Source organism: Scatophagus argus, chromosome 10 (assembly GCF_020382885.2).
Source record: "Scatophagus argus isolate fScaArg1 chromosome 10, fScaArg1.pri, whole genome shotgun sequence".
In the NCBI taxonomy this organism is placed as follows: Eukaryota; Metazoa; Chordata; class Actinopteri; family Scatophagidae; genus Scatophagus; species Scatophagus argus.
In genome coordinates this window covers 23851345-23865666 of record NC_058502.1, presented here as the reverse complement: position 1 = coordinate 23865666, position 14322 = coordinate 23851345, and the positions used below count along the sequence as shown (strand labels likewise).

The 14322-nt window shown below is 42.3% G+C and overlaps 1 protein-coding gene across 4 annotated transcripts in view; it reads left to right on the top strand.

Annotated features, from left to right (window-relative positions):
• ltbp1 (latent transforming growth factor beta binding protein 1) overlaps window positions 1–14322 on the top strand; it is a 191333-nt gene that overhangs the window by 16257 nt on the left and 160754 nt on the right. For all 4 annotated transcript variants that reach the window (XM_046401529.1, XM_046401527.1, XM_046401528.1 and 1 more), the window contains exon 3: window positions 5873–6188. In XM_046401529.1, the coding sequence (XP_046257485.1) occupies window positions 5873–6188 (316 nt within the window). The remainder of the gene's footprint in view (window positions 1–5872; window positions 6189–14322) is intronic.

Sequence of the window (14322 nt, the reverse complement as noted above, 5' to 3'; positions counted from 1 at the left end):
TTAGTCCTTGAGAAGTACAAGTGCTGGAGGCTGGGCAGATGGGCCCCAATGATTTTCTCTGTTGTTTTTACAGTTCGTTGACTCTGTACTGTTTTGTGGCTGCTCCAAACCAGACTGCAGTGGATGAGCAGAGAACAGATTCAGTGACTGCGGGGTAAAACTGAATCAACAGCTCCTGTGGCAGATCGTGCTTCCTCAGTTGCCGCAGAAAAAACTAAAACTATCCGACGCTAAATCAAACAGTTCTCTCAAACACACAAAGTATGGAACAAACTATGAGCTGAAAATAGCCTGCACCGTAACTGTCTAAAATCGCTGACTAACCTACTGAAGACTATAAACACAGAACTAACTATAAAATGAATACCAAAATATCTATGGGGTGGTTGGTGAAATAGACAGTCGCCAAAATGTCGCCTGCCTCCTGCTCAGCTACTCACAGCATTCAGTTGTAATAGCTGGGTTTCAACCTGTAGAGGGCAGTTGCTATGCGTATTCTTAACACCAAATAGAATATTCAAATACTTTCCACTAAAATGTCAGGATTTGGACCTGAATCAGTCTGTACCACTGCTAACTATCCATTTAAATTGATTTACATCAGAAAAAAGTGGTTTAGGGGTTACTTTTTAAGTAGTTCCTTTCGCTGTTCAAGTCAATGTCTATCTATGGAGAAAAAATATGTCTCTTCAAATAAGCCTGTGAATATTCTCATTCATCCAGGTCATGGTTATCTCAAGGAAATTCAATCGAATGCAACTGGACTTAGTTATTTGTCTTTGAAGACATTTCACCTCTCATCCAAGAGGCTTCATCAGTTCATGCTCACTTGACTAGGCTGGGACTAGTCGGTGAAACGTCTTCAAAGACAAATAACTAAGTCCAGTTGCATTCGATTGAATTTCCTTGAGATGTCTCTTCAAATCCAAATTCAGATCAGATGGAGATCTGACCTGTCAGAGTCTGCTGTGTCAGAATGCATTCTCAGTGTAATATCTGCTCGGGTTGGCACCAGCCAAGGTGACTGGTACGATCCTACCGCTGAACCTTTAGATAATCCAGCTGTTTCAGAGGTACTGTGTATCATGAGAATCAAATTGGGTGGCTCACCATCTGGACCAACTGATCCTCTTCACTGGATCCTTCCATCCATGTGAAAAACCTGACCTGTATTTTTGTAAATAGGTTATAAGTTCTACATTTTCTATATTTCCAATTATGTTAAACAACATCTTATTAGATCTTAACAGTGCCAAGTGCTAATTTGTCGTCAGTCTGGCTCATGGTGGTTGAAGTGCTGGAAGCAAAGGCAACCGGATATCTTTAGGTTGTTGAAGACATTTCACCCCTCATCCAAAAGACTTCTTCAGTTTTGAGACTGAAGGGGAGTTCCAGTTATTTCACCTCTAGTGGGGTTGTCACCTTGGGGGTGGTCCTGAGGGTCGTTGACACTTCGTGCCATCATGTGAGTCGCTATGGCCGCATGAGCCTGCGGGTGTTGTGACTCAGCATGGTATATGCGGTAGGAGTGTTCAGAGGAAAGGGAAACCAAACAACCACACATGGCACAGCACAGGAGTCAGCTTATCCGGACAAGACAGGCTGTATATCTGCATCTCAAGGATAAGGGTTACACCTTTGAGGACTCAAATGTTCACTTTTTGGACAAAGAACACAGATGGTTTGAGAGAGGTGTGAAAAAGGCCATCTATGTCCTGATAGAACATCCATTTTTGACACCAACTTTCAGCCACCTATAGTGCAGCTCAACTCACATGATGCTGATAGTGCTGCTGAGAGGGAAGCCGGAGAGAGCAGGAGTGGATTGTTGTTTGGCTGCTTGGATCATCGACTACCTCACCAACAGGCCACAGTATGTAAGACTGTGTAACTGTGTGTCTGAGGTGGTGGTCTGCAGCACTGGGGACCCCCCAGGGAACAGTGCTCTCACCTTTCCTCTTCAACCTTTACGCTTTGGACTTCACCTACAACACCAGCAGATGTCACCTCCAGAAGTTCTCAGATGACTCAGACATTGTTGGCTGTGTGTCTGAGAGGAATGAGATGGAGTACAGGTCGGTTATCGTGGACTTTGTGGACTGGTGTGAGCGCAACCACCTGTGCTTAAACACTGGTAAAATGAAGGAGATGGTGATTGACTTGCGGAGAAGGACATTACCACTTACACCAGTAGCCCATCCAGGGCTCGGACATTGAGATGGTGGACAGTATCAACCATAAACTGGACTGGTCACTTAACACTGATGCCCTGTACAAGAAGGGACAAAGTCGCCACCCTCTGAGGAGACTGAGGTCCTTTGGAGTGTGCAGGCCCCTCCTGAGGACTTTATATGACTCTGTGGTACCCTCTGCTATCCACTACGCTGTGATCTGCTGGGGACCGGGCAGCACGGACCGGGACTGAAAGAGACTAAACAAGCTGGTCAGGAGGGCCAGCTCTGTTCTGGGCTGCCCATTGGACTCCGTGGAGCAGGTGGGTGAGAGGAGGATGTTAGCCAGAGCTGACATCCATCATGGACAACACATTTCACCCTCTGCATCAGACAGTGGAGACTCTGAGCAGCGGCAGACTGCTACACCCCCAGTGTAGGAAAGAGCGCTACTGCAGGTCCTCCATTCCCACAGTTTTTAGACTGTGCAGCTCAACAGTCTAGTCCTCTTTTCCTCCCTTATGAGGACTTGTATATAGCTGTAAATTGAACTGCGCTCATTTGCAAATTGTTAATTTATTATCTCTGTATTTTTTGTAACTGTTTTTGCACACTTTTGCTTTTTGCACTCTTTTTCTGTTCTTATGAGCTGCCAGGACAAGCGAATTTCCCCACTGTGGGATCAGTAAAGTTCATCTTATCTTATGTTATGATGGCACAAAGTGTGAACAACACTCAAGACCACCCCCAAGGTGACAACCCCATTAGTTAAATAGCTGGACTTCCCCTTCAATCTCAGAACTGAAGAGGCCTTTTGGATGAGAGGTGAAACATCTTCAACCTAAAGATATCCAGTTGCCTTCAGTTCTCACACTTCAGTTACTTGAAAATTATTGTTATTCTCCAATTCAACTTCCACGTTCCAAGATAAAAATGTTCAAATCATCTTCTAACAAAAATACATCTATATTCCTGGCATACTTCAGTATAATAAAATGATCACAGAAGAGAACAGAATTAAACAGTTTCAGTTTAATCAGGATTTCAATAAACAGTAAAGACTGAATTTTACATAACATAAAAAAATTTGCTTGGAAAAATACCAAAATGCCTCTAACATGAGGAGCAAGTAAACAGAAGCTTCACATGGAAAAAAAACAAGCTTTTTTCTCTTCCCTCAAAATATTGTGAATATTACTTTGCTTCACTCATTCAACTCAGTTATACATACAAATACTGTATATTTCCTTCACAATATTTAGCATTCAGAGGATTTCTGTGCAATACATTATATATATTAAAGTAACTGTAGTATTTACTAACCGAACTTAGTAAATGAACGAACTTATCTTAAAGTAGAAAACAAGGCTAACATTAGCTTACTGAGATGGGTGAAGTTCAGTAACTTCAAGACAATGCCCTTTGACCCTTTCAACAGTTACCAACTGAAGCACTGTAACTCGGTCTCCTGTTCTTCTTTGCATTTAGATGAAAACAACACTTTCTGTTTTCTTCACCTGTGACAGAATTCTGCACTCACCTACTTCGTTATCTTCCATAGTCTCCAGGCCTTTTGGTGTTGCTGAGCTTGCCAGTTATTCCTTCCTTCTTCACATCTCTCTGATGATGATGCTGGCCTCTTTCACTTCACTTTTCACTCTTTCGCTTGCATGGATCTCATACTGAATGTTCCAATGAACAGCTACCAAAGGTAGATGTAACACTCAGAACCAACTCCAGTCTGTTATCTGCTTGATTTTTCATTGACTAACAAGGGAATAGGCCATACCTGGCAAAATGGCTTGTTAGCCATTTGTCCTATCATTTATGAGCAACCACAAATGGTGATTAGTGTGTAAAAATGTCTGTAATTCCTAAATGGTTAATGCCACACTTTTGCCAAACCCCTTGAATTAAAGCTGAAAGTCCTCACTTTGCTCACATCTTGAGTGTATCATTTCAGTGTGGTGGTGGGCAGACCAAATGCCAAAAAACTTATACTTGTCCCAATATACAGTACTCTGTTCTGCCTTTTTCTGTTTCTCTCTCCTTGTGTGTGTGCATTATTGATTTATTTTTGCCCACACACCTCACATTTTTACAACAGCAGGGGAGCCACATGTGGAAGAGGCTTCTTGAGTCTCTCTCCCGCTCTCTCTCTCTCTCTCTCTCTGTTTCTCTGCAGATCATGTGTAATTGTCAGTACATGGCAAGAGTGGAGCGAAGGGAGATGAGCTAGTAGTTAATAGTTGCCAAATGATATTTTTTTCTTAGCTGGATAAAAAAATAAATATAACAATGTTAGTATGGATGCTCATTACATTACGACGACAAACAACTGTCACTGAACTGTTGTGTCCTCCTTAGCTCTTTGAGCACCAGGCCCAGTACAGTTAGAGAAAGGACATCATAATGACTGATCTATCCCCGCTAACAAGTAAATTACCATCATGTTAATCACAGAACAGGGCTCCTATGTAGCTGACCTCTGTGAGAGGCAGAGAGAAAATATTTGCAGAACAGATGGCAGTCTCAGCTTAAGGCCAGAGAGAGGTGGGTAAAATTAAAACTGTTTACACTACTCGGAAAAGAAAGCATAAAAGGTTTACCCAAAGTGGAAAATTTACGAAACAAAGAAAGTAGGCTACAATGATGACATCAGCAATGATGACAATTTTGAAGTTATCAGGTAATTACTCTTGGGACATAATTTAACACATCTGATATTAGAATAACAGTATGGACACACTTTTGGATGGAAGGATGGATGGAGCTGCTGATATGTTTGTGCTAATAATAATGCCTTGAAATTTGAGCATATAGTGTGCTACACTTAAGTCTCAAATATATTTAAACAAATGAGATGGTGATGGTGAATGAGATGGTGACGGAAAAATGGAGCTTGAGATCACCAGGTGTTTTGGTGGAGTGCTGGCAGTAATGCAGGTGTTATATGGGACTGTTGTAGTGAAGAGGGGGCTGAGCCAAAAGACAGAACTCTCAACTGTCAACTTACCAGTCAGTAAGTCAGTCTACATTCCAAACTTCAAACACAGTTATTGACTCAAAAAAAAAAAAAAGCAGAAGAAAATAGATGGATTCATGGATTCGTGGATTTTTTTTTAGTCTGCGTGCACAGAACAAAATATTTAGAGTTTTTATTGGAAGTAATTTCTACGACGATTCTAAAATTGAATCTGAAAATTGAAGCTGACCCAACTCTATCGAAGTCCAAAAATACGCAGACTATAACAAAAGAACACCATATCTCTGTAACCCATTGCTTCAAGCAGTCTTAGTAAAGGTGGCTGGTCTACACCAGTTAATTTGTTGTCTTTGACACTAACTTGGACAAGCTAAGTCAAATGATGAATGCACCAGAATTTGTTTACAGCACACTACTTAGGTTTTACGTAAGGATAAAAATACCCTTAAATGTCTCAGTAACAAAAATTATATGATTTTCTTTTTAGATAAAATATTTCTACCTTCTGATATATGTATAGTTGTGGATACTGTGTAATATGAATAAGGTGCAGTGTTTATGAATGTTAAATCCAGTTTATCTATATGTTTTCATCCATGTTCCTTTGTATGTGTGACCACTTACCATTATCACTCATTTTCCTTCTTCATCTGTCTGTCCTTCCTCTCTTTCTTTTCTTATTTTCTTTCTGCTCTGTCTGGGTTTTGTGTTGTAGCCAATTGCATCCCTCAGTGCCAGAATGGAGGGATGTGCCTCAGGCCTCAGCTCTGTGTCTGCAAGTCTGGCTCAAATGGGAAGTCATGTGAGCAAAAGACACATCCTTTTCCAGCACTGCCTGGGAATGGACCCATCAATGGACACACTTCTGGACACACTAATGGACACCAGTGGCCTATACCTCAGCAAGCCCCTCCAAATGGTTATGCTTCTGTCCCTTCTCCATCAAATAACATGGCACAGATGAAACTATCTGTCAAGTCTGCCCCCCAGCTTTTACAGCCCCATTACATCCAACAGCACATCCAGCAGCAGTAAGTACCACACCTTGATTCAATTTTTATTTGATAGATAGATAGATATAGATGATATATTTAAATCATCTGAGCTCTATGCAACTTCACATTAATTTAGTTTCACTGATTGGCTATTGGATATCACTAAAACCACTCTTTGTCTACCCCTGTCAAGCTTAGGATCTAAAGGATATGTGCACACAGTCCATACCTGCATCTTTGAGAAGAATTGCTTGTGAAGAAGTACATTTGTGAAAATTACATTTTTATGTTCTGTCACACACACACACACACACAGTTGTGTTTACATGCCTAATTCTAACCCTTAACCCTTAACTAAAAATGATTACCCTTACAAACCTACCCTTAAAGCAAGCCGTCACCCTAATACTTAAGTATTTACATTGTGTGGACTTGCGTTTTGTCTCCATGAGTAAGGCGGGTATAAATAGATTTTTATCCCCACACCTACAGGAATATGTGTATACACACACACACACACACACACACACACACACACACACAATTCTGAGACACGTAGAGACAAGTCTCCTAGGCTGTTTGTTATGTCTCCATACCAGTGATAGCTGTCACCAGAAGAATTATACAGTATTTTCATTCACTATTGTGAACACAATGTCTCAGGAACACCTTGAGGGAGTATCTTGAGATTCGACACAAATGTTCAATTGCATTTAACTGATGAACTGAATTTGTTGTTCAAAGGTCAGGGTCACTGTGACTTCATTTAACACATTTTTGAGCAGCTTTTCTTAAAGTCAAGTAGAGGAGGCTCAAAGGAAAAAAGGTTGGGAACCACTGGTCTAAATCCTCAGTGATGCCAGGTTGAAGATATGCATGAATCATGCATAGTTCAGAATTTGTACAGTCAAGCCCGAAATTATTCATACTCCTAGAAAATTTTGACTTAAAGTTACTTTTATTTAACCAGCAAGTTTTTTCTTGTTTGGAAATGACACAGGCGTCTCCCAGAAGATAATAAGACAATGTACAAGAGGCATCATTGTGGAAAAAATTATTTCTCAGCTTTTATTTACATTTGAACAAAAAGTGACATGTCCAAAATTATTCATACCCTTCTCAATAATCAATAGAAAAGCCTTTATTGGCTATTACAGCAATCAAACGCTTCTGATAATTGTTGACCAGCGTTTTGCATGTTTCCACTGGTATTTTTGCCCATTCATCTTTAGTGATGAGCTCCAACTCTTTCAGATTGCCATCACCCTGATTTTTATCCAGATGAGCATTTGCAAAGGCCAAGCGGACTTTTGTGTGCCTTATCTGGAGAAGTGGTGTCCTCCTTGGTCTGCGTCCGTGGAACCCAGCAGTGTGCAGTTCGTGTCCTGTTTTCCCTCCAAAAACAGGACACGGACTGGGGCCCCCAGTCGGAAACAATGTCCTGAGGAAATCCGTGGACCTTAAAGACATGGTTCATCATAATTTCTGCCGTTTCCTTGACAGATGGCAGCTTGGGCAAGGCAATACATCTGACCATCTTTGAGAATCTGTCTACTACAGTGAGCACCATGGTGTTACCCTGGGAGGTTGGGAGCCCTGTGATGAAGTCCAGTGATATTTCTGCCTACAGTCTAGAAGGGACGAGCAGTGGCTGTAGAAGTCCCATGCAAGACCTGGTGGAAGTCTTGTTGCAGGCGCAGACTGAGCAAGCTCTTACATACTCCCGGACCTCCGCCACCATGGATGGCCACCAGAACCTCTGGGAGATGATGATCATCGTCCGTTGGACTCCCGGATGGCAGGAGAGCAGAGAGGTGTGAGCCCAATGAATCACCCTTGATCGTAATTCAGCTGGGACAAACAGCTTTTTCTCAGGGCACCTACTAGGGGGTGGAGCTGCACCGTTGGACTGCTCTACCTCCTTTCCTATCTGACCGACCACACAGGACCGTGGAAGAACGGACTATGGTTCCTTGGCAACAGGTCGTATAGCCGAGACAAGGAGTCAAGCTTGATGTTCTGGGACCCCGGCCTGTAAGAGAGAGAAAAGTTAAATCGGTTAAGAATTAAGTCTCTTAGCCTTTCGTATGTACTCCAGGTTCTTATGGTCAGTCCAGAAGATGAACGGGTGACGATCCCCCTCCAACCAGTGCTGCCACTCCTCCAAAACCAGCTTGACTGCCAGGAGTTCTCTATTGCCCATGTTGTAGTTCCGCTCTGCTTTGGACAGCCGCCGTGACAGAAATGCACAGGGATGCATCTTCTCATCGTGCTCAGACCTCTGGGAGAGCACAGCCCTGATGCACTCATTGGAGGTGTCCACCTCCACCATGAACTGTTGCTGAGGACCTGGCATGGTAAGAATGGGAGCTGAGGTAAAGCACCATTTGAGACTCTGGAACGCCGGCTCTGCCTCAGGAGACGACTGGAAGCTTTGGAAGATGTTAGTGCATGGAGCGGTGCGGCTATGGCGCCGAAGCCTCTGATAATCCTCCTGTAGAAGTTAGCAAACTCAAGGAATTGCTGAACCTTCTTGCGGCTATCGGGTGTGGGCAAGCTCCCTCACTGATCCTGATCAAGTGGTAAGCATTACGTAGGTCTAGTTTAGTGAAGATGTTTGCCTGCTGGATCTGGTAAAAGACTCTGGAACTGTAGAGGGTACTGGTTCTTTATAGTAATATCATTAAGAGGGCTATAGTCAATACATGGTCTTAATGACCCATCCTTCTTCTCAACAAAAAAGAATCCTGCACCTGCTGGTGACGAGGAAGGGTGGATGAAACCTGCCTCGAGGGAGGTCTGGATGTCAGTCAAAGAGTTAAAGCAAGGCGTCTGGACTTGTGAAGATTGACTTGAAGACGTTTCACTGCTGATCCAAGCAGCTTCATCAGTTCTGGAAAACTGTTAGGTGGTGAACAAGTATATATACCTCAGTGGGTGTGACTTAGTGAAACTCAACAAAACAAAGGATCTGATAGTCCTGCAAATGTATCTATGTAGTTTGACTGCCAGTGATGGCCCTCTGTGTCTAACAACTGGCTATCTGAGTCTAACGACTGGCTAATGGCAGTGAGACTGTTGATGAGTTCGGATATGACCAGTTAACAACCTATTGTTCTTATGGCTTTCATGTGAAACTTCCTGGGTATGGATGGGAGGACAGCATTGTAGGTGCAAGAGAGATGATGTCTAAGTCCACCACCTCTGTTAAGTGAAGGTTTAACATAGATGGCTTCCTTGACCCCTCTTTCATACCACCTGTCCTCTCTGTCAAGAATGAGGACATCGTTGTCTTCAAAGGAGTGGACCACTGAGTCTTATCCTGTGGAGGTGGCTCTCCTGTGTTGTGCCATTCTTCTGTGGAGTGGTTGTTTTGTTTCACCAATGTACAGATCTGAGCATGCTTCACTGCACTGGACTGCATATATGATATTGCTCTGTTTTTCCCTGGGGATTTTGTCCTTGGGGTGGACCAGTTTCTGTCTAAGTGTAATCATGGGGATATCGTGGTTGTTGAGTTTTTTTTGATAAACCTGACAATGAAGGAATGACAATGTTACTCCTTTTCCTGTTGTTGTCCTTTTTATTGTTGGTGGGTCTTCTTTTTGTGGCTTTGGTGAGTGGCCAGGTGGGGTAGCCACATGTTTTTAGGGCTGACTTGAGGTGTTGTTGTTCCTTCATCTGTCCTGCTGAGCTGGTGGGGACTGTCTCAGCTCTGTGATGCAAGGTTCTGATGACTCCCATCTTGTATTCCAGTGGATGGTGTGAGTCAAACAGTAGGTACTGGTCTGGTCTGGGTGGGTTTCCTGTATACTTCCACGTTGAGTCTTCTGTCATCCTTAATGTGGACTGTGCAGTCCAAAAAGGCCAGATTGTTGTCACTGGTGTCCTCTCGTGCGAACTTGATGTTGTGGTCCATTGCGTTAATATGATCTGTGAATCGTTACGCTTCCTGGGTCTTGATCTTGACCCAAGTGTCATCCACATATCTGAACCAGTGGGAGGGAGGTGTTCTGGGAAAGGACATCAAGGCTCTTCTTTCCACTTCTTCCATATAAAGGTTGGCCACAATAGGATGATGTATTCCTACATGGCCTACCTTTCAGGACCAGAAACAAAGTACAGGCGTCCCTTGAGGATGGTGAACCCAGGAACCAAGTCTATAGCACAGTCATACGGTCGATGAGGAGGGAGTGGTCTTACTGAATACCTCTTTGAGGTGGTGGTAGCAGGAGGGCACAGAGCTTAGTTCTGGGTACTCAGGTTCTGACGCGGAATCAGTAGAGACAATATTAACCATGGTTTCAGTGTTTTGTGGTGTCGGGGAGCCAAAACAGACACTCTGAAGGATTGTAAGAGTCTCTGTTCCCCAACCCAGAACCTGTCCTGACCTCCAATCTATGTGTGGATTGCATCTAATCAACCAGGGATTCCCAAAAACCAGTGCTTGAGAAGGTGATTCTAATACATAAAAGATCATGAGTTCCCTATGCCCTTGGATATTAAGCTCCAGAGACTCAGTCTTGTGTGTGATTGTGAAAAGTTTTTTTTCCATCCAGAGCACTGGCCCTAAATGGGTTTGTTAATTGTTCGGTCTTGAGGCCAATCTTCTTTGTCAGACCCAAATCCATTAACTCTCATCAGCCCCAGAATCTACAAGAGCGCTGAGATCAGTGTTAATATCATGATGCACTAACCTGACCAGCGTGAGTTTACGCAGTACAGGACCGATGGCTTGACTCACCACTGTGGGTTTTTTGGTAGATATTTAAGCTGAGGGGTATTACCTCATACAGAGAGACAAAAAGAAATGGCTATGAAATTACCGGAAGCACGTCTTCAACTCGAAGGTCCACGGCTATGAAAATTAATTACCCCCGAAGAGAGGAAACAAAAGAGCTAAGAAAATTACAAATGAAATAAACAATTATCTCCAAAACTAACAGGAGGCAAAAAACTAAAGAAAGGGAAAATCTAACAAGGAGCAAAAAATCACTCTGAAAGCAGAGGATAACTATCTGCTAAGAGAATCTAAGAAGAAACAAAAAATCATTCCTATAGAGGAAAAGAAAAACAAATGAGAAATCCTAATGCTATTCTATGTTTAAATCCTGAATGAATAAACTTACAACATAAAATCACTCTGATGCAGAGGCAAAAAAGAAAGATGCTCAAGGCAGTAATCGAGGCTGTGGTAAAGGCAAGGCTGGGACAAAACACACTGGCACAAGACAAGGGGAATGCAGACTATTTGAACACACACAGGTAATGGGGAACAGGTGAACACAATCGGGTAATCAGGGAGACAATCAGACTGGCGACACATGAGTAAAATCGAGTGACCTGAAATGAGAGGAGAGTTACTTTTCAAAATAAAACAGGAAATGAGTCACACATGTTTGATTCCACATTTAAAGACCTAGGCCACATTGTCAACTTTTCAATTCAATTCAGTGTATTTATATAGCGCCAATTCACACCAGAAGTTATCTCATGACTACTATAAGCTTTATCAAAAAGGAAAGTTTTAAGTCTTCTCTTAAACGTAGAGAGGGTGTCTGCCTCCCAGAACAAAACCGAAAGATGGTTCCACAGTAGAGGAACTTGATAACTAAAGGTTCTGGTTCCAAATCTACTTTTGAAAACTCTAGGAACCACAAGTAACCCTGCATCTTGGGAACGTAAAGCTCTGGTGGGATAATAGGGTACGATCAACTAAGGAGAAGAATTTTAAACTCTAAACGATCCTGAATTTTACAGGTAGCCAATGTACAGAAGCCAGAACAGGAAAAATATGATCTTCTGGTTCTTGTAAGTAATCGTGCAGCAGCGTTCAGCATTGTGAATTAGCTGGAGAGTCTTTAGAAACTTTTTGGGGCAACCTGATAAAAGGGAGTTAAAATAATCCAGACTGGAAGTAATAAATGCATTGCATTTTTTCTGCATCTTTATGACTCAGAATGTGCCTAATTTTTGCAATATTGTGGAGGTGAAGAATGCAGTCTTTGAAATGTGTGTTATGTGTGAGTTAAAGGACATGTCCTGATCAAAGATATCACTGGATCATTATCATTAGATAATTTGTTTCTAAGGTGTTTTGGGCCCAGGACAATAACTTCAGTTTTGTCTGAATTTATAAGTAAAAAATTGCAAATCATCCAGGTTTTATGTCATATCAAGACATGCCTGAAGTTTGTCTAGTTGATTTGCTTCACCTGGTTTCATTGTCAAGTATTTTGTCTGTCATCTGCATAACAATGAAAATGTATGGAGTGTTTCCTAATAATATCACTGATGGGGAGCATATAAAGGGTGAATAGTATTGGCCCAAGCACAGAACCTTGGGGAACTCCATGACTAACTTTTGTTGCTATGGACGATGCATCATTAACATGAACAAATTGAGACTGATCTGATAAATAGGACTGAAACCATCTTAATGCAGTTCCTTTAATGCCAGTTAGGTGTTAGGGATGGGGTCTAAGAAGCATGTTGTTGGTTCAGATGAAAAGAAAATATGAATGAATTTAACTGATGAAAGTCAGTGGAAGAAAAGCATCCATCCATCCATCTATTTTCTATACTTAGCTGGAGTCTATCCCAGCTAACTATGGGCGGGGTACACCCTGGACTGGTCGCCAGTCAATTGCAGGGCCGACACGCAAAGACAGACAACCACATACTCTCACACTCACACTTGGGGCAATGTAGAGTAGCCAATTAACCTAATGTGCATGTTTTTGGGATTGTGGGAGGAAGCCCTAGTATCCGGAGAAAACCCACGCAGGCACAGGGAGAACATGTAAGCTCCACACAGGAGGGCCCAGACTTGTATTGAAACCTGGAACCCTCTTGCTATGAGGTGACAGTGCTAACGCTGCACCACCGTACCGCCCAGGAGACAGGCAGTCAAGAAAAATTATCTGGTTGTACTGCTGTTTCTCAGGTTCCAGTGTTTGATGGTAGATCTGTACCATCTGAGGTCAGTAGGTGTTGAATTTTGTCTCTAATGTTTAAAATCTTGGAATTAAAAAAGGTTATTGCTGCTGAGGGTTACAGGGATACAAGGCGTGATAGCACTATGACTCTCTTTCAGCCTGGCTACAGTGCTGAACAAAAACCTGGGGTTGTGCTTGTTATCCTCAGTTAATTTTGAGTAATAGGCCGCTCTGGCAATCTGTAGGGCCTTCCTATACGATCAGGCTTATGTACACACTGACAGAAGCCGATTGAATCTAATAGATAAATGCTGTGCAAGGGCTATCGTTACCATTGTATGGGTCAGGAGCGTGGCACACTACAACAATAAAAATTGGTTGTAATGTTTTCCAGACTGGGTGTGAAAGACTAAGAAAAAGGCTCCCAAATCAATGGTAATTCAACTTCTGGGTTGAATATTGATATTATGCTATTATATTCTTTTTTTTGGATTCCACGGATTACTGCGCCAAATTAGCTGATATCACACACTTCCTGCAGAAAGACAAAGAAATTTCATCAAAGAGTAAACATAGTGCATGTTTCCTCTCTACATTCAGTCGACTCTGCTATCTTCCTTGCTGCCATCGCAGAAACCAGTCGAACGCCATCTCCTAACCAGTGCATGTGAGACCACATTGTTCCCTCCCTCTTTCTCTTTCTCATATCCAAACTTCACAGTTAAGCCACTCCCTTGGACATGGTAAAACCACAGGGTTCTGTTTGTTCTCTAGTCATATCTTGTGGTTATACGTCATCTTAAGCTTGGTGAGAAAACATCCGTTGTGATCTAATGGCCATCTTGCCTCTCTCCTACCTACACCACTTGCTGTACATGTGTTGGTTTCTTTGTCCTTAGTCCATAGTATATTAACTTGTGCTTGTTGTGGTAGCTGTAGTTGTGACAGATGTTTGTGAATTCTTAGTACTGTTAATTCTAAAAATAATATTGCTGTGTAACAAACTCTGTTATAGCTCAGACCTTTCCCTGTGCATCCTATAAATGTTAGTATCTTCTAAATATTGATACACCATGATGAACACCTAATTGAGATTATACTTTGCATTTTTGGTTGTTCGTCCCTGGCATCAGTTCCACGTTCGACTATAGAGCCCAGGATAAACCAAACAATGACCCAGGAACGAGGCAAACACAGTGTTAATCTCTTTAAGAAAACAATAAAGCTTCCTT